General features: G+C 45.8%; 1 protein-coding gene, 1 long non-coding RNA gene and 1 other non-coding gene across 3 annotated transcripts; 2 read left to right on the top strand and 1 right to left on the bottom strand.

Moving 5' to 3' along the window:
* The first annotated feature begins 510 nt into the window (after nucleotides 1-510).
* Nucleotides 511-7,671, top strand: LOC136397812 (uncharacterized). Its single transcript, XR_010749925.1, has 3 exons — nucleotides 511-753; nucleotides 6,542-6,691; nucleotides 7,530-7,671. It is a non-coding gene; the product is annotated as an uncharacterized lncRNA (long non-coding RNA).
* Nucleotides 7,672-13,252: 5,581 nt separating this feature from the next.
* GPR45 (G protein-coupled receptor 45) lies at nucleotides 13,253-14,506 on the bottom strand. Its single transcript, XM_066372299.1, has one exon. It carries the CDS (start codon nucleotides 14,377-14,379, stop codon nucleotides 13,258-13,260), a length of 1,122 nt encoding a protein of 373 aa, XP_066228396.1. The 5' UTR covers nucleotides 14,380-14,506; the 3' UTR covers nucleotides 13,253-13,257.
* A 449-nt stretch (nucleotides 14,507-14,955) lies between these two features.
* Nucleotides 14,956-15,031, top strand: TRNAM-CAU (transfer RNA methionine (anticodon CAU)). Its single transcript has one exon. It is a non-coding gene; the product is annotated as a tRNA-Met (tRNA).
* Nucleotides 15,032-21,928: the final 6,897 nt, after the last annotated feature.

Genomic DNA, 21,928 nt, shown 5'->3' with positions numbered 1-21,928 from the left:
CGTGGCAGGAAAGGATTAGAGCAGCACTGCTCAAAGAGCCAAGTGTGAGAAGTAAAATGTTAACAAGGTATGGGGAAACCTGGGTCTCTGAGCTCCAACACACCCAACTGGTACTGAGCCAGTCACATCCTCTAACTTGTAGTATCATCCATAGACTGGAGGTAGAGTTGGGTGGTCTCTGAGGATCCTGTAGGAGGATCAGGGAAAAGTGCAGATGAGCCAGCCTCTGATACCAAATGCTGCCCTCACAGGCCCTTGGGTCTCCGGGCAGCGTCCAGCTCAGGAACTCTCAACAGCACCCCACGGGTATGTCTGAGCACTGCCAGTGTCTCAATTCCAGGGTCTCTTGTGTCACAATTATTAGGAACGCGCCTCTCTGTGGCCGACACCCGTTGGTTTTGGAGCTGCTGTCTGCAGCTGCAAGAGGAGCTGGTCCACATGAGCCCTTTTCAATAGCTGGTTTTCAGATGCCTCTTTCCTCCGGTTAGAAGAATCCTTTTGCCTTTCCTCATGTGCTCTGGCTTGCACAGTCCTTCACCATTATGGGTATCTTTCATAGAGAACGTTTTCCATTTGTGTCACTTGAAATACCACTTTTTCCCTTTCAGGTTCCATGAGTGTGACTAAGCTGGGGAGGCAGATTCCCAACGTGAGCTGTGGCCACAGAGCTGCTGCATCCTTGCAGCCCATCTGCCTAATGCATCCAGCCTCTGGTTCATTGCCCACATGTTCATGATCTCCCTGGAGCAACAGGTATGCACGGCAGAACTGGCTAGTCACTTCACCCACCCTCTTCTCCCACCTCCGCAGTCAGTGCATCTCATACAGTAAAACCCCCAACCCTATTTCTAAATTGCTTTTCACTACATTGCTGACTTACAGACAACTGTGACTTCAGCTCATAAATAAATATAATTGAAGTGCTAAACTTTTGCTTTCTTGAGAATTAGGGTCCAAAGGATCATTTCCTTGGATGTGGTTTACATGCTAATGGCATTTGATTTTGTTGAGCCCTGTTAATTTACAGGAATGTATTCACTTTATAAGAGTAACCATAGGAAGTAGTTCAATTTTCTGTCCCCACAAAAGTTACGATACTACTAATCTAGCTATATTTAAATACATTTTCTATGTATGCTAGTCTGCTTGCCATTCTCATGAACTTTTTAAGTTGTGGTAAAATAAACATAACTTAAGTGTACCATTTTAGCCATTTTTCAGTGTTCAGTTCAGTGTTGTTAAGCATATTCACATGGCTGTGTGACCACCGCCCCCATCCTCCTCCAGGACTTCCTCTCTGTCCCCATCAAACAGTAGCTCCCCAGGTCCTCCACCTCCAGCTCCTAGCAAGCACCACTCTCCTTTCTGTCTCTGGATTTCATGCTGAGGGAGCTCAGATGACTGGAATCACACAGTATTTGTCATTTTGTGACTTGCTTATTTCACTTAGCAAAATGTCCTCAAAAATCATCCATGTTGTAGCATGGCTCAGAGTTTCCGTCCTTTTAAAGACTGAATAATATTTTATTTCATGGTTTTAAAATAGTGTCTATTTACCCAAAGTGTGTACATATGGACTATTGGCTTCTGTGTTTTATGTAAAAAACAGTATTGCTATTTTATTATATTCTTATCAACATGTAAAATATAACCGTCTATCAGCCATCTAGGAGTCATCCATTTAATTGTCCTAATCCCTCTCACTGAGCTGGCACAACGACACGCAAAACTCACAAATGGTCTGGTGCAGGCCCTGGAAAGTAGGTTCAAAATCAACACCAGGTCTTTGTCAGCAGGAGAGCCACAGGGGTTCCCCATCGCCTAACAGAGCCAAGAAAGCCACTGGAGAAACGATGTGGCTGGCATGTGTGCTGGGCAGGCCGGCCCGGCCGTTCTTCCCACAGGCTTCCCAGCAGAGACGTGCACGTTTCCTGCCCTTCCAGCCTCTCTTTACACAAGCCCCTGGGACATCATTCAGGAAGGCCAGGACTTATGCCCAGCCCAGACCCCTACTCATGCTCATGGCCCTGCCTAGAGGTGGCACAATTATCATGGCTTCCCTTCAGCCTTCAAGGAGGCACCACATTCAGGGTGCTGACAGCCTGCTGAGGCCTAGTGCCAGGTAGGAAGGGGGTGTTCTCTTCACTTTCTTGGGAGAGCAAGAGAGTGACTCAGCCAGTGGTGTCTAGACTGCATGTGTGTGCATCTGGGTCTGGGGTGCTGAGTGTTGGGCTCGCCACTTCTTCCAAACGTGCGGATAGGGGAAATGGCACTGCAGAAAGCTGGGCCCAGCCTGTTTTCTCGGTCAGGCTCCTTCCACTGCAGTAAGAGTCCTGGCGCTATGGGTTTCTGATGTGTTTCTGCACTGCCTTGCAGACCTGTATCCTGGGCAGTCCACAGCAAGGGTTGTCCATCCCAGGTGGAAGGCTGGATGCCCTGACACCAAATTCATGAGCACCCTGCACCCTCTCACCATCGCTGCTCTTGGGACTGCATTTCACACCACTGAATCTTGGAAAGGGGCCCAGGTGGGCCTGGGTGCCTGCTGGTGTAAGTTTCAGATAATTTGTGTTGATACAAATACCAGAAAATGAGTGGCTCCCCAGTAACTGACTGAAAAGGTCAGCCATTCCCCATCTACATGGCCGAGAAGACAGAAGCTCTCTCCGTAGGAACCATCTGGAGCTGTCCTCAGTGGGAAGAGGTCATGTCCCCTCCTGATCACAGACTTAGGACCTCATTCCAAGTTCACCATCATGTTTATGCAACTGCAAAACAAAACTGACATTGCCATAGAGGGAGGCAGCGCAGGGGCTGAAGACTCACAATTTGAAGGGCTGTACTTACTGCTAAGGGCACAGTGTCCCTTTCAACTCATGTTCTCATTTATCCACATATTCAATCATTCATTCATTCATTCACCCATTGCACAAGCATACATTGGGAGACTGCTGTGTGCCAAGCATTGTGCTAAATCTACAGATAAAATGGTAAAAAAGGTGCTGGCTGGTAGGCTTAGTGCAGTGGTCGGCAAACTGCGGCTCGCGAGCCACATGCGGGAGACACGCAGCTTAGCATCAGCTAAATCCCAGCCCTGGACAAGGAGGCCTCAGGAGAGCCCACACATATGCATCTCTGTTGCTGCTGTTGGCCTAAACCCACTACTGCCGAAGAATCCGGCAGCAACCTCCTGTTGATATTTGGCTCTGTTGACTAATGAGTTTGCAGACCACTGAGTGGATAGAGCATCGGTATGGCGTGTGGACGTCCCATCCCCAGTCAGGACACACATGAGAAGCGACCATCTGCTTCTCTTCCCCTCCCTCTCCCCTTTCTCTCTTTTCTCCTCTCACAGGGAGTGGCTTGATTGATTTGAACACCAGCTCTGGGAGCTGAGGACAACTCAGTTGATTCAAGCAGTGGCCCCAGATGGCACAGGAGGGGGTTTGCTGGGTGGATACCAATTGGAGTGCATGGGAGAGTCTGTCTCTCTCTCTCTTCTCCTCTCACTTAAAAAAAATGATGAAAAAGGCACGTGTGGTTCTGGCTCCATTGGGACTCACCATGAAGATAGTTACAATACAGTGGGATGTGTGCAAAGTGTAGGCAGTGCAGGTAGACCAGAAGCACAGAGGAGGAGTCCCAGGGAAACTGCTCCGAACAGAGGCAATAGAGGGGCCATGCCTGGAGGGGAGTGGGATAATGGAAAAGAGAGAAAGATAGTCAGTTTGACTGCAGGCCAAAGAGTACGCAGAGGGTGAGGCTCTCCCTGGTTCTCAGCAGAAGAGTAACACAAGTGTTTTTCTGCAGAAAAACCACCAGTTCCACCATCCCAGGGGCAACTGCTGCCAACATTTCTGTCTAATATTTTGCCCATTTATCTTAGTCTTTACATAGTTATTAACAACAGGGGAAAGAACCCTACCACCACCACCAAAAAGGCAGAATACAAAATGTTTTAGCCAGTTGTGAAATAACCTTTGTTTTAAAATATAGTGTATTAAAAGAAAATTTGAGGCATGGTAAGGCCAACAGATCAGCAGACAATTGTCATTGAAAAGGTAGTGTTTTTACTCACAGATCCCAGAGATCCTCAGGGAGGAGATAACACATGCCTGGGGGCGGGGGGTGTGCCTGGGGAAGTACCAGGGTCACTCTGGAGGCAGAGGAAGAGGAACTGAGGGCCAGAGCCTTCACTGTGATTTCCAGGGAAGGAAAGAGTGAGACAGGTAAACAGGGTTAGGACCAGCTCGTTGGAATGATTTTAGTGGGCTCTGGGACATAGGTTCTGTCCCTGGTTGTCTAGTAGGGTAGCCTGGGGTGATTAGGGCAGGTGGACAGTGGTTTGAAGTGTCAGAAGTGTACTGATAGGTGCTTTGTTTACTGTCTCTAGGAATTAGCTGGCCCTAGGCATGGCGGTCCCTCCAGAGTCAACAAGGCCCCAGATGTCTTTTATTTTTACAGAAAATAAAAGTCATGGTCAATGCATCTTTTTGATTAAGCCACAGGGGCAGCCACAGTTGTATTCTACTCTGCTTTCCCGGACTGAGAGTTGAAGATAAAAAATGTAATATACTTCTGACAGCAACATAAGAAAGGTTGTCTCAGAGTAAGTAGCATAAGGTGAGAAATGGAAAATAGAGTAGTCTATAAACCCTTCCTAGGCCCAGACCGGCAGCTGGGACTTCTGCTGTGTTCAAAGGGTTTCTTAAATTTGGTTGGTTCAAGTTTGCTTACAGTTGCCAGAAATAATCCTTTCAGCCTAAATTGGTTTCTGGAGACATATAAAATACCTTTAATAGTTGTTTGTTTTACACTTTTCTATATATAACTAGTGACTATATGTTAATTGACCTTACCCTACTCAAAACTGCAAAGCTTTTGAATAATATCTCCTCAGTCGCCAGGATGTGTGTTTACTCTTACTGATGCCTTCATGCCTCATTCATAAGCCAACTGTAGCTGGAAAGAACCTTGGCCCAGCCTTTTGGCAGAAGCCCCATTGGTGGCTATGGGAAATGTTTCATGACCTACCTTAAGAATTTCTGTTTTCAGTAATTCTCAAGCACAGCTGGTTAGAGAATTAAAACAAAAATTTATTATGGCGTTAGAAGCCCTCATTCCACATTTCAATGTTTATTTTAGGAAAATAATGGCCAGCCAGAAAGATTTATGTCAAGGATGCTTTTAATTATGTCAATTGAAACATTTTAAAAATAGTAAAAAATAGAAAACAAAAACAAAGAAACAGAGTCCTTAAGTAACTTACCTTGGGGCACATCCATGCAATGGAGAACTTTCAGCCATTAGAAATGACTTCAAAACATGAACAAACAAACAAAAAACATTAAAAATAAGCTATAAAGTTGTGATATAGTATGATCTAAATTTTGCAAAGGAAAAGATGTATTTTGTATGTGACTTAATAAAACACTAGAAAAATCTTTAGTTTTCTGTGCTTTTAAGTAAAAAAAAAATCACACACACCTTCAATAAACACATTTGTTGTTTTCATTTCTTCAAGGAGCAAATTACCTCTATAATGAAAAAATCACTTAATGGAGATTATTTGTAAAGCTTTTCTTAATCCCCTGACCCTGTCTCCAATGTCCCCTTCCCTCTGACTTCCCAGGGAGCTACAACAGCCCCGCGCAGGCTCTCCCTGTTGCTTCTATCCTACGCCTTTCCTTTGTCTCATTGCTTTAATAGACACTCTTAAAATCACCTGGACTCGTGTTGTGAAGTGTTTCTTACACGACATCAGGAAACCACACATTACCAGTGGACCCAAAGCAGATCTGGCCCAGACCCAGTCCCTGTCCCAGAACATCGTCATGTCTCATTAAGACCTTAACCATACCTGTTATTGCATTGTTTAAGAAGGAAGAGCAGGGGACAGCAGAGAAGGGGGTCACGGGATGAAGAGGATCTGTAGATAGAAGAGTGTTGGCAGGTTCACACAAAGGTACAACAGAGGTTTAGACTCTGTGAGATGAAAACCTATGAAGCATCATTCCCATGGATGGTGCGGAAAGCCGCCAGAAGGGCTCTCCGAGGGCTGGTGAGACCACCATCCACCACCTGTGCTGGTCTTAAGTGGACGCATGTTAGCAGTCACCGGGCTCCAGTCCAAGGGGCAGCACTTTCCGAGTAACCTGGGCTGACTGCTTCCCAAGAGGCCCAGCAAACCCTAGAGAGAATGGGAGCCTTGGGAGAAAGGGTCTCCTGTTGTCCATGTTTCTCCCACACCTCTGGTCACGTTTTGAAAGCAAATTAAGCTTTCCATTTTTCTTGTGTGCATTTAAAAAAATTATTCAGTCATTTGTGTCTTTTATGGTAAGGTTAGTGACCCTCTTTCCATGGTTTAATAGTCTACATGACACACCAAATACTGCAACGAGGGAATATAACAGCAGCATTTCAATGAGGGGGAAATGAGAAATAGAGTCCTCAGCAGGACACTTAATATGGAGCAGCATCCTGTCTTTTAAAAAGTGCTTCCAAAAATGAACTTGGCTATTTTTTTTTCTTGACTGGACAGGTTTGCAAAGGGGCAGAGGAGAGGGAACATGCAGAAGAACCTCTCAAGGACCTTGTTCTTATCACCCCGGGAACCTTTCAGAACTTAAACCCAAACATCTTGGAAGCCTGAATCATATCAGTCTGTGCCACTGGACTCTAACGGCAGAAGGTGAGTTCTGGGCACATCTAAGTGTTTCTCATATAGATAAGTTTTTTGTGTTCCCATCATACTAATTAGGAAAAACCGATCTGTGCAGCAGCCAGTCCTCTTTTCCTCCCCAAGCCAGGCAGTCTCTCTCCTGTTCCTGGAACACCATGGCCCTTCTTCAGGATGAAGGGCAATGGTGAATGAAGGAGGGAAACTGAAACCGTCTGTTAAAGGAGCCTTGGATGCATGCCCCACATTACCCACACACATCATGCTGTTGTGTTCAAACATCCTTTTCTGCTTATAGAGCCCAGGTGCTGACCTCCCAGCTAGGACGGGAAGCCCTCTCCTTGGCAGGGCCTGACCTGATCCCATAGCACACTCAGGGGGGGTCTTCCTTGTCATTGGCAAGCAGTCTCCACCTTTCAATGGGCAAAGCTTTGAAAGTATACTTTTCCTTTAACATAATCAAGTCCTTAGGCAAAAGCTGGTCTCAATCACTGTTGATTTTGTTTTAAATAGTAATTTTTTTCTTATTTGGCAAAATTCATCGCTTTGTGGACGCAAAATTTCAAATAGTTTAGTTTTTATGTCTCCCATCTTTTGTGTCTAAAAGGTCAGACATGGTGACTTACCTCTTTGGCACAGGCATAAATACTTGCAGGTTCTGTAGCTGGACACCAGCCCTACACGTTGGAGGCCAGAGGTGGAGAGGCAGCCATCTTGGGTTGATGTGACAGAGATGTGTTTATGACACAATGACAAAAGGCTCGCTGAATGAAATTTGTACTTAGGAAATTAAGAATTTGCATGCGTGCTAGAATCTCTTGTTTTTCACATTTGTGTGATGTCTTGGCAGCGACTCCTAGGAATCCACCAGATCCTTCTCTCCTTCCATGCTGAAGAAGCCATCACTGGGCATGCAGCTGCCTGACTACAAGCTACAACTCCCACCTGGCTTTGAAGTTGTGCGGCCATGTGACTCAGCTTGACCAGGGGAGTCCAGGCAAGTGGGGGGTGTGTGTCTTATCTCCTCCTGAGCTGAGAAACCGCCTACATGCCCTGGACTTTAATGAGAAGCAAACAAGGATATTTTTGAAAGCCACTTTAGAGTTAGGTGTCTGTTCTAACAGCCTCATCCTTTTACCTGACTCCATACTCCTTTCTCTTCCCACCTCCCGACATTCTCAATGATATTACTCCGGGGTGTGCAGACCTCAGAATCACTCTCAGAGCAGCCAGATGTGCACCTTAGGTTGTCTTTTCCAGCGTGCAAATGGGCTTGCACAACCTCCCCCATCCATCCCACTCTTCTAGCAGTCCCGTGAGGCCAACTCACAACCCAGGGAGAGTTTTGACTGCTGCAGTTCAGGCCATTGAGAAGTTTGCTCTTTGAAGTTAAAGCCATGTTCCTGGATTTAGTGGGTGCTGTGTTCTTATCAACTAAACCCCAAAACTTCAGGACCACATGAGGATGAAGAAAGGGATTGAATAGTCAATTTATGAAACAAATGCTACCCTTACCCACGATGGACAAAGATTGGCCATAAAGCAAATTGGCAGTACAACTGTAACAATTATTACCACCGTATATGCGGCCTCTACCATGGCCCAGGCATTGGACCTGGTCCTTTACATACATTACTTCATTTATTCCTCACTGTGCCATCTGGGCAGGACTGCTTATACCACTGAGGCCATGAGAAACTGGAGCACAAATTCACTTGTCCAGAACCACACAGAATCAAGGCCGTCCTGGGTCTGGAGAGCATGCCCCCTCAGCCCCACCACCGGTGCGTTTCCGAAAGAGCAGACAGCTGGGTGCTGGGCACTCAGAGACTTCAGAGGCTCTGGTGTCAGGGCTGCCAACTGCATGAACAAGAGGAAGAACAACATTGTGAATACTTAACTAGCAGGGTTTTAATCTCCATTTATATGCTGTAAATCACATTAGGGAAAAGCACACCAGGACTCAAAATAGCAAAGTTGGAATTGATCTAGATCAGTGGTTTAAAAGTATAAACAGTCTGTCACAGTGATGGAATTCAAATAATTTAAAAACCAGTTCTCTGCCTTAATGACTGTTTTAAGTATAATAAAAAGATATACCAAAAGGTAGTTTATTCATGCACTTAATATTTAAATAAGAACAATAAAAGAGGTACGCAAAACTAGATAAGAGTTTTCAAATATTTATGAAAAAATGTTAAATAATACCTGTCAAAAAACAATAAAACTGTTATTTAAAATATTTTCATGCCTGACCAGGCGGTGGCGCAGTGGATAGAGTGTTGGACTGGGATGCAGAGGACCCAGGTTCGAGACCCGAAGGTCACTAGCTTGAGCGCGGGCTCATCTGGTTTGAGCAAAAGCTCACCAGCTTCAACCCAAGGTCGCTGGCTTGAGCAAGAGGTTACTTGTCTGCTGAAGGCCCGCAGTCAAGGCACATATGAGAAAGCAATCAATGAACAACTAAGGTGTTGCAACACGCAATGAAAAATTAATGATTGATGTTTCTCATTTCTCTATTCCTGTCTGTCCCTGTCTATCCCTCTCTCTGACTCTCTCTCTGTCTCTGTAAAAAAAAAAAAAAAAAAAAAAAAAAAAGATATTTTCATTATTGCTTCTTGATTGGCATCCTCATTTGCAATTTGTTTCATCTATGGACGGAATGAACATTACTACGGGTGCTTAGAATACACTTGTTGCACAGATGAACATTAAAAAAGAGTAAGGAGCCTGACCAGGTGGTGGCGCAGTGGATAGAGCGTCGGACTGGGATGCGGAAGGACCCAGGTTCGAGGCCCCGAGGTCGCCAGCTTGACCGCGGGCTCATCTGGCTTGAGCAAAGAGCTCACCAGCTTGGACCCAAGTTCGCTGGCTCCAGCAGGGGGTTACTCGGTCTGCTGAAGGCCATGGTCAAGGCACATGTGAGAAAGCAATCAATGAACAACTAAGAAGTCGCAACGCGCAACGAGAAACTGATGATTGATGCTTCTCATCTCTCTCCATTCCTGTCTGTCTGTCCCTGTCTATCTCTGCCTCTGTAAAAAAAAAAAAAAGAGTAAGGAGTATCGGCTGGCATGTGGAAGTCCCGAGTTCAATTCCCAGCCAGGACACACAGAAGAAGCACCCATCTGCTTCTCCACCCTTCCCCCTTTCCTTCCTCTCTCTCTCTTCCCCTCCCACAGCCAAAGGCTCCATTGTAGCAAAGTTGGCCCGGGCACTGAGGATGGCACCATGGTCTCCACCTCAGGCACTAGAATGGCTCCGGCTGCAATGGAGCAACGCCCCAGGTGGGCAGAGCATTGCCCCTGGTGGGCATGCCGGGTGGATCCAGTTGGGCACATGTGGGAGTCTGTCTGCCTCCCAGCTTCTCACTTTGAAAAATACAAAAAAAACAAACAAACGGAGGGGGGTAAGAAATTTTAATTTGTGATTTTCACATTGAGTGGCTGCCCAAGCACCCACCTTAGAGAGAACCTTAATTACAAGTGCCACTTTAATAACCGATTTGCCAACCTCAACAAAAAATTAGGTATTGGTTCTGCTGAACCGAGGCGAACCAGCTGAACCCCGTCACCAGTCTGTCAGGGTGGTTAACTCTTTCGCAGACCGGTGTGAACTTTCTGGCAGCCTAGCTCTGGTCTGCAGACCAGCGGTGAAAAACACCGATCTAGATTTCTGTCTCTTGCCTTGACTGTCAGGACGTCCTAGAGAACCTTGGCTTTTATTTCACCCCAGCAGAAAGGATCGAGGTTCAATATGAAAAGTAGTGGATTTTCAGGGGTAGTCAGAATTAGGATGATGCCTCTGAGACTCCTCTGTGCCTCGCTTTCTGAGGTTTCTAAGGAACCTGAGGTCCTTCTTCCTAGATAGCTATGACCATGGTTGCCTCCCAAGGCCCCATAAAACAATTCAGGTGCCTGGAGTTTGGGTGACTCCAGGACTAAAGAAGATATAAAAAACAAAAAAAACAAGAAGCAGTGGTTGCCCTTCAAGCCTCACGGCAGGAGACCAGAACTCCGTATTCATGCTGTAGCTTAAGAAAGGAGTTTGTTAAAGATTCAGTAAGGCCAGAGAGAACTCTGAAGGTGACACTAAGAGTCAGAGGGAAGGCTCACAGACTGGAGTTATTTAGCAGGTCCATGGTTTAAAAAAATGTGGGTGTCCCAGCACTGACTCCATTGCTTAAACAATCTCCTGGTTGTCATCTTACTGTGAATGTCCTTTAGTTATTCCAGCTTCGTTAGTAACTGACAGGTGCTGTATTTCTGAAGTTGTGTCTTAAGAAATGTTGGAATTCAATTTTTTGGTTTATTATGCGTGGTCTTGGCACTAATATTGACAAGAGTATATAGTCTTATACACAGAAAGAGTAATAATATTTTATTTAAAATATATACAAAATTATTACTTTAAAACATATTGTCCAACATACATCATATAACACTGATTGATGTAAATTTTGGTACTGTCCTTCATTCAGTTTTGTGATTTCTCTTCTACTCAAGGCTCAGGAGGAACATTTTCTTAAATGTCCACCAGAAGGGAGGCCCACCAGCCTGGTCCCCTTGGTGGTCTGGCTGTGCTCTTGGACTCCATGAAGGCAGTATACCTCTGCCTTGTGGAGGGGAAGGAACTCTGACCTTGTTGGGGACACTTGGGACATAGAATTAACGGCGCCCATCTCATCAATCACACACCAGTTGCCCATTTTCTTTTGCTTTGCATTTGGGTACAAAAGGAGGGTAAATTAGGGAGAAAAGGTATTAGTTATTTTCTCAACAAATCTTCCTCTGGGCTCCAGTGACATATATTATGTTCTGTGTTCTTCTTGCTTCTGTCACCAGTCGCGGGAAGTGAGTAGAGGAACAGGGAGCTGGCCCCTTCATACAACCTTGGAAAAGAAACAAGAGGAGAAACAAGAAGGGGCATCTGTGTTTTTAGGCTGAATTTGAGTTATGATTATCTTGAGATAAGCTGGACACCTCCTTTGGGGTACAGCCCTACTTTATATCTCACTGGTTTCCCACAGTGCCTTGCATCTATACAGTAGGCACTTGATAAAGGCTCATTGTATGGGAAAATAAATGAATTCAGAGGATGTGGTGACTATGAGTAGACAACATACAGACTATTTCAGTATTTCTAGAACCAGAGTGTTTGAAAGATGAAAGTGACTTTGGAGATGTCTAGACTTGCTTCCTCACTTGGCAAACAGGGAAAGGAGGCCCAGAGAAGTTAGATGAGTGAACAGTCACAGAGCTAGTTCTCACCAGAGTTAGACTTGGAATCAGATTTCCTGAATTTCTCCTTAAATTTCCTACTGTCTTCATATCTGAAACGTTAAAAAGAGTTCATGAACTTGGTGATGTGTCTTAAACCCAGGAAAGCTGATGCCTGTCAGAAGCTGGGTGGCTCTTGGAGTACTGGCCGAAGGTACAGCACAAGTAGAAAAGTCCCCTCGGGTAGCTCACTCCCAGGACCCCAGTCCTGCTTGGGTGGGAGAACCCAGAACCCGGAGTGGGTGGTCCAGAGAACCCACCAGAATGAGGTAGGAGAAGCCGAGGTCCGTGCCCGCAGGTCGGGTGTCTGGTGCACCCCTCCTGGCAGCTCCAGTGACATCGATGGGGCAGCTCTCAAGCTACACCTCGTGCCGGCAGGAACTCATGTAAACAAAGCCCACTGACCACGTTGGAGGTGGAAAGCAAGTTGCTTCAAACACTTGCTGAAAAGATGACTTAGGAGAGAAAAGGACTGGTTTGTTTTTTTCTGTGCACGGGGGAGGAATGAAATAAAAATGGGGTGGCATGGGGAACAGCGAGGGCAGTAGAACAGCGCAGGGACAGTCGTGGCACATGCGGAGGGTGCTGGGCCTCCACGCTCAGGCATGGGCCCTGTGCAGATAAGAGGTCAGGAGGGTGCATACACAGCGCTGGGTGTGTTTCTCATCACAGCCGAGCTGCCCCCAAACCGTCCCTGGGCCAGAACCACTGAGGCCTCCCATGTGTCCCACAGGGGCCTGAGAAGCCTGAGGGCTCACTCTCCTCCTGGGGACTCTGGGTTACAAAGAAGGTGATCTGGCGTCAGAAATGCGCACCCAGTCAACTTGACGAACGCGGCTTCGCATACACCACAGACAAAAGTGCGCTGTAGAACGCTAACCAGGGATGGCGGCTACTTGGGTTAGTCATCTCAGAATATGGCACCACAGGGTTTCTCTTCAGCAGGTGTGGAGGGAATTCTTGAGAAAGAGCCTTCTTCCTGTCCCCCACTCACTCAACCTCACTGCTTGCTCCTCTCCTCTTCCCTAACTTCTGCCCGCTTCCTGCATGTCCCTGCCCATTTCCCAGCATCTTAAGCACTTGACTGACGAACTATAGCCTCCATCAAACCAAGACACAGAAATAATTCATCTTGCAAACTTGGGAGCGGTAGGTCATCTGGTCACAAATGAGTACCTTTGTGCTTTAAATGGCCGTCACAAAATGCCACTATGATTCAAATGCTAGGAAGCAGAGCAGAAGGACACACGTGTCCTGGCCCTGAGTCCCTGGTGCCTCCTCCACTCCACCTGCCTCTCCCTAGACGCCAGACTGGTTTTCATTGCACGTGTAGACAGTGCTTGGCTGGATTCTTCTTCGGATCCGCTCAGGCATTCTGGGGAGGATTTGGAAGGTCTGGGGCAGCAACTCGATGCAAGCCTCGCGGAACTTTTTGATTCTCCAGCAGTAGACGATGGGGTTAAAGACAGATTTGATGTAGCTGAGCCACAGGATGCAGGAGCTGGTGGTATAGAAGGAGGGGCTGCAGTAGAACCTCCTGTTGAACACGGACAGGAGGCTGTAGATAGAGTGTGGCAGCCAGCACAGTGAGAAACCCACGAAGAGGATGAGGATGGTGGTGAAGGCCTTGGTTTTAAAACTCAAGTCCAAGTTGACCTGCTGCTGCCGCTGGAGCCGTCTCAGGCCAGCTCTGGTGAGCTGTCTCAGGTCCAGGCTGTCAGACTGGTTGTGGACCCGGATGGTGTTCTTCCGGACCGTGTGCAGGATGCACAGGTAAGAGTACAGCATGATGCTGAAGGGCACAAAAAACACAGCCACCACCAACATCACCACGTAAGCGCGGCCGGCCGGGAACTCCGTGTAGCCCAGCACGCACTGTGGGGCCCGTGTTGGCACCTCCACAATGGTCCAGCCAGCCAGTGAGGGAGCAGAGACGCAGAAGGACAGTGCCCAGGACACAGCGATGATGACCTTGGCCCTCCGCGGATTCAGCTTGTCCTGGCGTTGGACGATAATGAGAAAGCGGTCCACGCTGATGATAAGCAGTATGGCCACACCCTCCAGAACAAAAAACCAGTAGAGTGCGGCTGACAGCCTGCAAAAGTAATCTCCAAAGTGCCAGTGGACGGTGATCAGGGTGACAGCAGTGAAGGGCATGCAGCACAAGGACAACATGATGTCGGAGAAAGCCAGCGTGGCCAGCAGCAGGTTGATGGCAGAGCGCATGGCTGGCCTCTGATACACGATGATGCAGACAACAGAATTGCCCAGGAACCCAACGGCAATCATCAGCATCATGATTATTGCCAAGCACACCCGGAGAGGCGCAGCTGGTGTGGTCGTCCTGGAGTCCCACATGTTGCTTCTGTTCAGCAGCAGGTATTCAAAAGTCTCACTGAATGTGTGGTTACAGGACATCATGGAGAAAAGCTTGGAGTCCAAACAGAAACGCCTGGAAGGGCTTTCCTCAGCACCCTAGTGACTGCTGTTTCCTGTCTGCTGGCTGCATCTGCCTGGATGTCTTGGATCTCTAGGGCACTGGAATGGTCCAGAGAAATATCTTTCCTTGGGAGCATTAGCCAGAATTTGTAGTTCATCAGTCACATCCACACCATCTTTGAGACAACTGATCATGTCCAGAACTTCCTGGTCAGACACTTCCTGTAGCCTGGAGCAAAGAAGAGCAGGGAAGAGAAGGGAGTTAGGCTTTGAAGCATGTGTTGTGTAGAGCAGCATTTAAAGTTTGTTTGCAGATATTCTAAACACTAGAGTGGAGAGAAAAAGTTACTCATTTAGTTAACATTTGGGACAAGGCTTGCTATTCACAAATGCTACAAGTCTTGGCAAGTAACCCAGGGAAACCTAATCAGACCTACTTTGGAGAGGATTAGGAAGTGAATACATAATAAGCATATACAATATTTAATAACTTGAATTATAAGCAATCTGACAGAAAAAAGTTTTGAACAAGCCAACTTCCTTTAGAATGCTAGCTCTGCCCTGGCTGGTTGGCTCAGTGGTAGAGCGTTGGCCCCATGTGTGGATGTCCTGGGTTCAATTCCCAGTCAGGGCAAACAGGAGAAGTAACCATCAGCTTCTCCACCCGCCCTCGCTCCTCTTTCTCTGTCTCTCTCTCCCCCTTTTCACAGCCAACGTTTGATTACAGCGAGTTGGCCCCGGACACTAAGCATGGCCCCGTGGCCTCCACCTCAGGTGCTAAATATAGCTCTGTTGCTGAGCAATGGAGCAACTCCCCATAGAGGGCTTGCTGGATGGATCCCAGTCTGGGTGCATGTGGGAGTCTGTCTCTCTGCCTACCCTACTCTCACTTAATTAAAAAAAAAAAAAAAGGAATGCCAGCTCCATGTGGTCAGGGAGCTCATCTGTGTTCTTCTCTGCTGTTTCTCCAGCACCTACAATAGGGCCTGACACATAGGGGATGCCTAACAGGTATTTGTTGAGTAGATGAATCCATGGGAGTTTATGCTGCTACTATCATATTTATTCAGCTTTATTTTGGGATTGATGGAGAGTCACATGCAGGTGTAAGACATGATTGGGTATGATCCTGCATGCTCTTTATTCAGTTTTCCTTAGTGGCAGCATCTTGGGTAACTAGTGCTGCCATGGTATTACTTTTAGAAATGCTGTTGGAAAGAAGGAAACTATCCCCAAAGATAAGTTATCTTAAAAGATGATAATAGGCCCTGGCTGGTTGGCTCAGCGGTAGAGCGTCGGCCTGGCGTGCGGGGGACCCGGGTTCGATTCCCGGCCAGGGCACATAGGAGAAGCGCCCATTTGCTTCTCCACCCCCCCTCCTTCCTCTCTGGCCCGGGCGCTGGGGATGGCTTCTTGGCCTCTGCCCCAGGTGCTAGAGTGGCTCTGGTCGTGGCAGAGCGACGCCCCGGAGGGGCAGAGCATCGCCCCCCAGTGGGCAGAGCTTCGCCCCTGGTGGGCGTTCCGGGTGGATCCCGGTCGGGCGCATGCGGGAGTCTGTCTGACTGTCTCTCCCCGTTTCCAGCTTCAGAAAAATACAAAAAAAAAAAAAAGATGATAATAATTTTGGCCCTGGCCGGTTGGCTCAGTGGTAGAGTGTCGGCCTGGCGTGCAGGAGTCTCGGGTTTGATTCCCGGCCAGGGCACACAGGAGAAGCACCCATCTGCTTCTCCACCCCACCCCCTCTCCTTCCTCTCTGTCTCTCTCTTCCCCTCCTGCAGCCGAGGCTCCATTGGAGCAAAGATGGCCCGGGGGCTGAGGATGGCTCTGTGGCCTCTGCCTCAGGCACTAGAATGGCTCTGGATGCAACAGAGCAATGCCCCAGATGGGCGGAGCATCGCCCCCTGGTGGGCATGCCAAGTGGATCCCGGTCGGGTACGCCGGGTGGATCCCGGTCGGGCACATGCGGGACTCTGACTGACTCCCCGTTTCCAGCTTCGGAAAAATGAAAAAAAAAAAAAAAAGATAATAATTTTAATTTTGTTTCTCACAGATGTGGCAAGAATGGTGTTCAGTAGCTTAGGTCCAGAGTCAGATTGCCTGGGTTAGGAGAAGTCCAGCCTCCACCCCTTACTATCACTGGGCACCCTCTATCAGGATGCCTAACCTCTGCCAGCAGGTGTGGCCTCCTCACATGAAATGTACAGATAATAATCACACTTATTTACAGAGGCGCTGCAAAGATTAGATGAAAAAATGCCCATAAAGTAATTTTACCATGCCTAGATCATAGACAGTACTCAACAAACCTTAACATTTGAGCTCTGAGGCAAATCAATGTTACAATAACTATTGCTTAATTTACATGTGATACATGTGCCCACTCTGCATCTGTTTTAGGCCTGCCAACAGGTGAAATGACTCCACCCAGAGCAAGTACCTTTCCTGCCCCTCATCCCCATCATTTCCAATACAGTTCCTGGAATGAGGCAGCTAGATCACAGCCTGGCCCACAGCGACAGCTGAAATGCTCTGAGCCATGCAGCTGGAAATCTGAACTAAGAACTACTGAATAACTAAAACATCTCCCCAAAAGGGATTATACCCAGAAGCCTCAAGGTTAGTCAAGGCCATGGGGGTATGTTGGCCATTCTTCTTTTGCCCTCCAAATCTCCTGGTCACTGTTTCCATCTTAACCCTACCTGGGAGGCTGGGCTCCTTGCTTGGGAGAGAAGTGAGATCTTTTTTCCGCTGGCTCCCTCCGATCTGATTGTGGCCACCAGGGATTCATTCTTCTCAGAAGGTCTCAGCCCCTCCAGGGCAGATCTCCCCAAAAGCCCAGAGCTCTCTCCAGTTTCCTAACTGTCCCCCACCCCAGCCTGCAAGCCAACGAGTGATGGGGTCTTGGGGCTGCTAGTCCATGGTGCTTCCCCAGCCCTCACTAGTTTCCCTTCGCCTGGCCTCACCTTTAACAAGAATCTCTTATTAGGTCTGACCTCTTTCCTATATGCACCCTGACTGATACAATGGGTCCTGGCAAACAGAGGCTCAGAGGAAGCAGAAACTAAGAGCAAGCAGATGCTAAGAGAAAGAGAAAAATTGTCTGTGTGTGTGTGTGTGTGTGCGCACACATTCACGCATGAAAACAGAAACACAAGAAATCTACTCTGAGTCCTGACAGTTTTCCAGTTAAAGTAGCATTCCCATATGTGTATTTATAATATTTATTCCTTTCTTTGTTTTTCATTAAAATTTTAGTTTTCTGTTTTCATCTAATCTCTTACACCAATCTTTGCCGTCACCTTTCAGGGACAGGATTTTTGTTTGTTTGTTTGTTTGTTATTGATTTTAATTTATTGTGTTTACATAGATTCTAGTGTTCCCCAAAATACATCCCCCCTCCCCCATGTTCCCTCAATGTCCCCCTTACCCCCTCCCCAAAACGCCCTTCCCCCTTCCCTCCAGGATTTGCTTTTCTGCTCTCTATAATGCTGTGTTATGTGTATTTAATTTCATCAATCTCTTTCCCTTCTCTGATCCCATCCTTTCATCCCCTTTCCCTCTGTCCACTTTCCTTTTGGTTCCTTTGATCCCACCTCTGCCTCTGTTCCATTCCTAAGTTCACATTGCTCATTGGATTCCTCAAATGAGTGAGGTCATATGATATTCTTCTTTCTCTGCCTGGCTTATTTAACTCAACATAATAGTTTCCAGGTCCATCCATGTTGTTGCAAAAAATAAGATTTCCTTCTTTTTCATGACCCCATAGTATTCCATTGTATATATGTACCACTGCTTTTTAATCCACTCGTCCACTGATGGACACTTGGGCTGTTTCCAGATCTTGGTTATTGTAAACAATGTTGCCATAAACATGGGGGTGCATTTCTTCATTTGAATCAGTGATATGATGTTCTTGGGATATTCCTGAGAGTGGGATGGCTGGGTCAAAAGGCAGTTTCATTTTAATTTTTTGAGGAATCTCCATACTATTATTTCCACAGTGGCTGTACCAGTCTGCATTCCAACCAGCAATGCAGGAGGGTTCCCTTTTCTCCACATCCTCGCCAGCACCTATCATTTGTTGTTTTGTTGATGAGCGCCGTTCACACTGGTGTGAGGTGGAATCTCATTGTGGTTTTAATTAGCATTTCTCTAATGATTAGTGATGTTGAGCATTTTTTCATATGCCTATTGGCCATGTGTATGTCCTCTTTGGAGAAGTGTCTATTCATTTCTTTTGCCCATTTTTTTTTTTTTTAATTTTTAATTCTTTTTTTTTTTATTTTAGTTTTTTTTTTTTTTTTTTCATTTTTCTGAAGCTGGAAACAGGGAGAGACAGTCAGACAGACTCCCGCATGCACCCGACCGGGATCCACCCGGCACGCCCACCAGGGGCGACGCTCTGCCCACCAGGGGGCGATGCTCTGCCCATCCTGGGCGTCGCCATGTTGCGACCAGAGCCACTCTAGCACCTGAGGCAGAGGCCACAGAGCCATCCCCAGCGCCCGGGCCATCTTTGCTCCAATGGAGCCTTGGCTGCGGGAGGGGAAGAGAGAGACAGAGAGGGAAAGCGCGGCGGAGGGGTGGAGAAGCAAATGGGCGCTTCTCCTGTGTGCCCTGGCCGGGAATCGAACCCGAGTCCTCCGCACGCTAGGCCGATGCTCTACCGCTGAGCCAACCGGCCAGGGCTGCCCATTTTTTGATTGAATTGTTTATCTTCCTGGTGTTGAGTTTTACAAGTTCTTTATAAATTTTGGTTATTAACCCTTTATCAGACGTATTGTCAAATATGTTCTCCCATTGTGTGGTTTGTCTTTTTATTCAGTTCATATTGTCTTTAGCTGTGCAAAAGCTTTTTAGTTTGATATAGTCCTATTTGTTCATCCTGTCTTTTATTACACTTTCCCGTGGAGATAAATCAGCAAATATATTGCTGCGAGAGATGTCAGAGAGCTTACTACCTGTGTTTTTTTCTAAGATGCTTATGGTTTCCCAACTTACATTAAGTCTGTTATCCATTTTGAGTTTATTTTTGTGTATGGTGTAAGTTGGTGGTCTAGTTTCATTTTTTAGCAGGTAGCTGTCCAATTTTCCCAACACCATTTGTTAAAAAGACTGTCTTTACTCCATTGTATTCTCTTACCTCCTTTGTCAAACATCAATTTCCATACAGGTGTGGGTTTATTTCTGGGTTCTCTGTTCTGTTCCACTGATCTATATGCTTGTTCTTATGCAAGTACCAAGCTGTTTTGAGTACAATGGCCTTAAAGTATAACTTGATATCAGGAAGTGTGATACCACCCACTTTATTCTTCCTTTTCAAGATTGCTGAGGCTATTCGTGTTCTTTTTTGGTTCCATATAAATTTTTGGAATACTTGTTTTATATCTTTAAAGTATGTCATTGGTATTTTAATAGAAATTGCATTGAATTTATAAATTGCTTTGTGTAATATAGACATTTTAATAATATTTATTCTTCCTATCCATAAACATGGTATATGCTTCCACCTGTTTGTATCTTCCTTGATTTCTTTTATCAATGTTTTATAATTTTCTGAGTACAAGTCTTTAACCTCCTTGGTTAAATTTCCTCCTAGGTACTTTATTTTTTGTTGTTGTTGCAATAATGAAGGGGATTGTTTTCTTAATTTCTCCTTCAGACAGTTCATTGTTGGTGTATAAAAATGCCTCTGATTTCTGAATTTTAATTTTATATTCTGCCACCTTGCTGAATTCATTTATTAGGTCCAGTAGTTCTTCAACTAAGACTTTACAATTTTCTATGTACAGTATCATATTATCAGCAAATAATGATAGTTTTATTTCTTCTTTTCCAATTTGGATGCCTTTTATTTCTTCTTTTTGTCTGATTGCTTTGGCGAGAACTTCCAGAACTATGTTGAATGAAAGTGGTGAAAGGGGGCACCCCTACCTTGTTCCTGATTTTAAGGGGATTGCTTTTAATTTTTTCCCACTGAGTATAATGTTGGCTATGGGTTTGTCATAGATGGTCTGTATCATGTTGAGGTATATTCCCTGTATTCCCACTTTGCTGAGAGTTTTGATCATAAATGAGTGCTGGATTTTATCAAATGCTTTTTCTGCATTTATTGATATTATCATGTGATTTTTATCCTTCCTTTTGTTTATGTGATAAATCACATTGATTGACTTGCAAATATTGTACCAGCCTTGCCTCCCTAGAATAAACCCCACTTGATCATGATGTATGATTTTTTTTCATATATTGCTGGATCCGGTTTGCTAATATTTTGTTGAGAATTTTAGCACCTAAATTCATCAGGGATATTGGCCTATAGTCTTCTCTCTTTGTATTGTCTTTGCCTGGTTTTAGAATCAGAATTATGCTAGCCTCATAAAAGGAGCTTGGAAGTTCTTCCTCTTCTTGAATTTTTTGAAATAGCTTGAGAAGGATAGGAGTTAGTTCTTTTTGAATATTTGGTAGAATTTGCCTGTGAAACCATCTGGCCCAGGGCTTTTGTTTGTTGGGAGTTTTTTGACAACTATTTTGATCTCATTTGTTGTAATTGGTCTGTTTAAGTTTTCTGATTCTTCCAGATTGATTTTTGAAAGAATATATGTTTTAAGGAATTTTTCCATTTCACCTAGGTTGTCTAATTTTTTTGGCGTACAGTTCTTCATAGTATTTTCTTACAATCCTTTGTATTTCTGCTGTGTCAGTTGTTACTTCTCCTCTCTCATTTCTAACTTTATTTATTTGAGTCCTCTCTCTTTTTTTCTTGGTGAGTCTGGTTAAAGGTTTATCAGTCTTGTTTACCTTTTCAAAGAACCAGCTCTTGGTTTCATTGACCCTCTCTATTGTTTTTTTAGCCTCTATGTCATTTATTTCTGCTCTGATCTTTATTATTTTCTTCCTTCTACTTCCTCTGGGCTTTACTTGCTGTTCTTTTTCTAGTTCTTTTCAATGCAGGGTTAAATGGTTTATTTGAACTTTTTCTAGCTTCTTAAGGTATGCCTGTAATGCTATGAACTTCCCTCTTAGGACTGCTTTTGCTGTGTTTCACACACTTTGAGTTATTGTATGTTCATTTTCATTTGTTTCAAGAAAAAAATATTTTTTTGTATTTTTCTGAAGTGGGAAACGGGGAGGCAGTCAGACAGACTCCTGCATGCGCCCGACCAGGATCCACTTGGCACGCCCACCAGGGGGCGATGCTCTGCCCATCTGGGGTGTCGCTCTGTTGCAACCAGAGCCACTTTAGCGCCTGGGGCAGAGGCCATGGAGCCATCCCCAGCGCTCGGGCCATCTTTTGCTCCAATGGAACCTCAGCTGCGGGAGGGGAAGAGAGAGACAGAGAGGAAGGAGAGGGGGAGGGGTAGAGAAGCAGATGGGCACCTCTCCTGTGTGCCCTGGCCAGGAATCGAACCCAGGACTTCTGCATGCCAGGCCGATACTCCACCACTGAGCCAACTGGCCAGGGCCTGTTTCAAGAAAATTTTTGATATCTTCCTTGATCTCATTGTTAACCCATTCATTATTTAATAAC

Source organism: Saccopteryx leptura, chromosome 3 (assembly GCF_036850995.1).
Source record: "Saccopteryx leptura isolate mSacLep1 chromosome 3, mSacLep1_pri_phased_curated, whole genome shotgun sequence".
NCBI lineage: Eukaryota > Metazoa > Chordata > Mammalia > Chiroptera > Emballonuridae > Saccopteryx > Saccopteryx leptura.
Note: the sequence above shows the minus strand (reverse complement) of the source record. Positions and strands in the feature narration are given on the sequence as shown.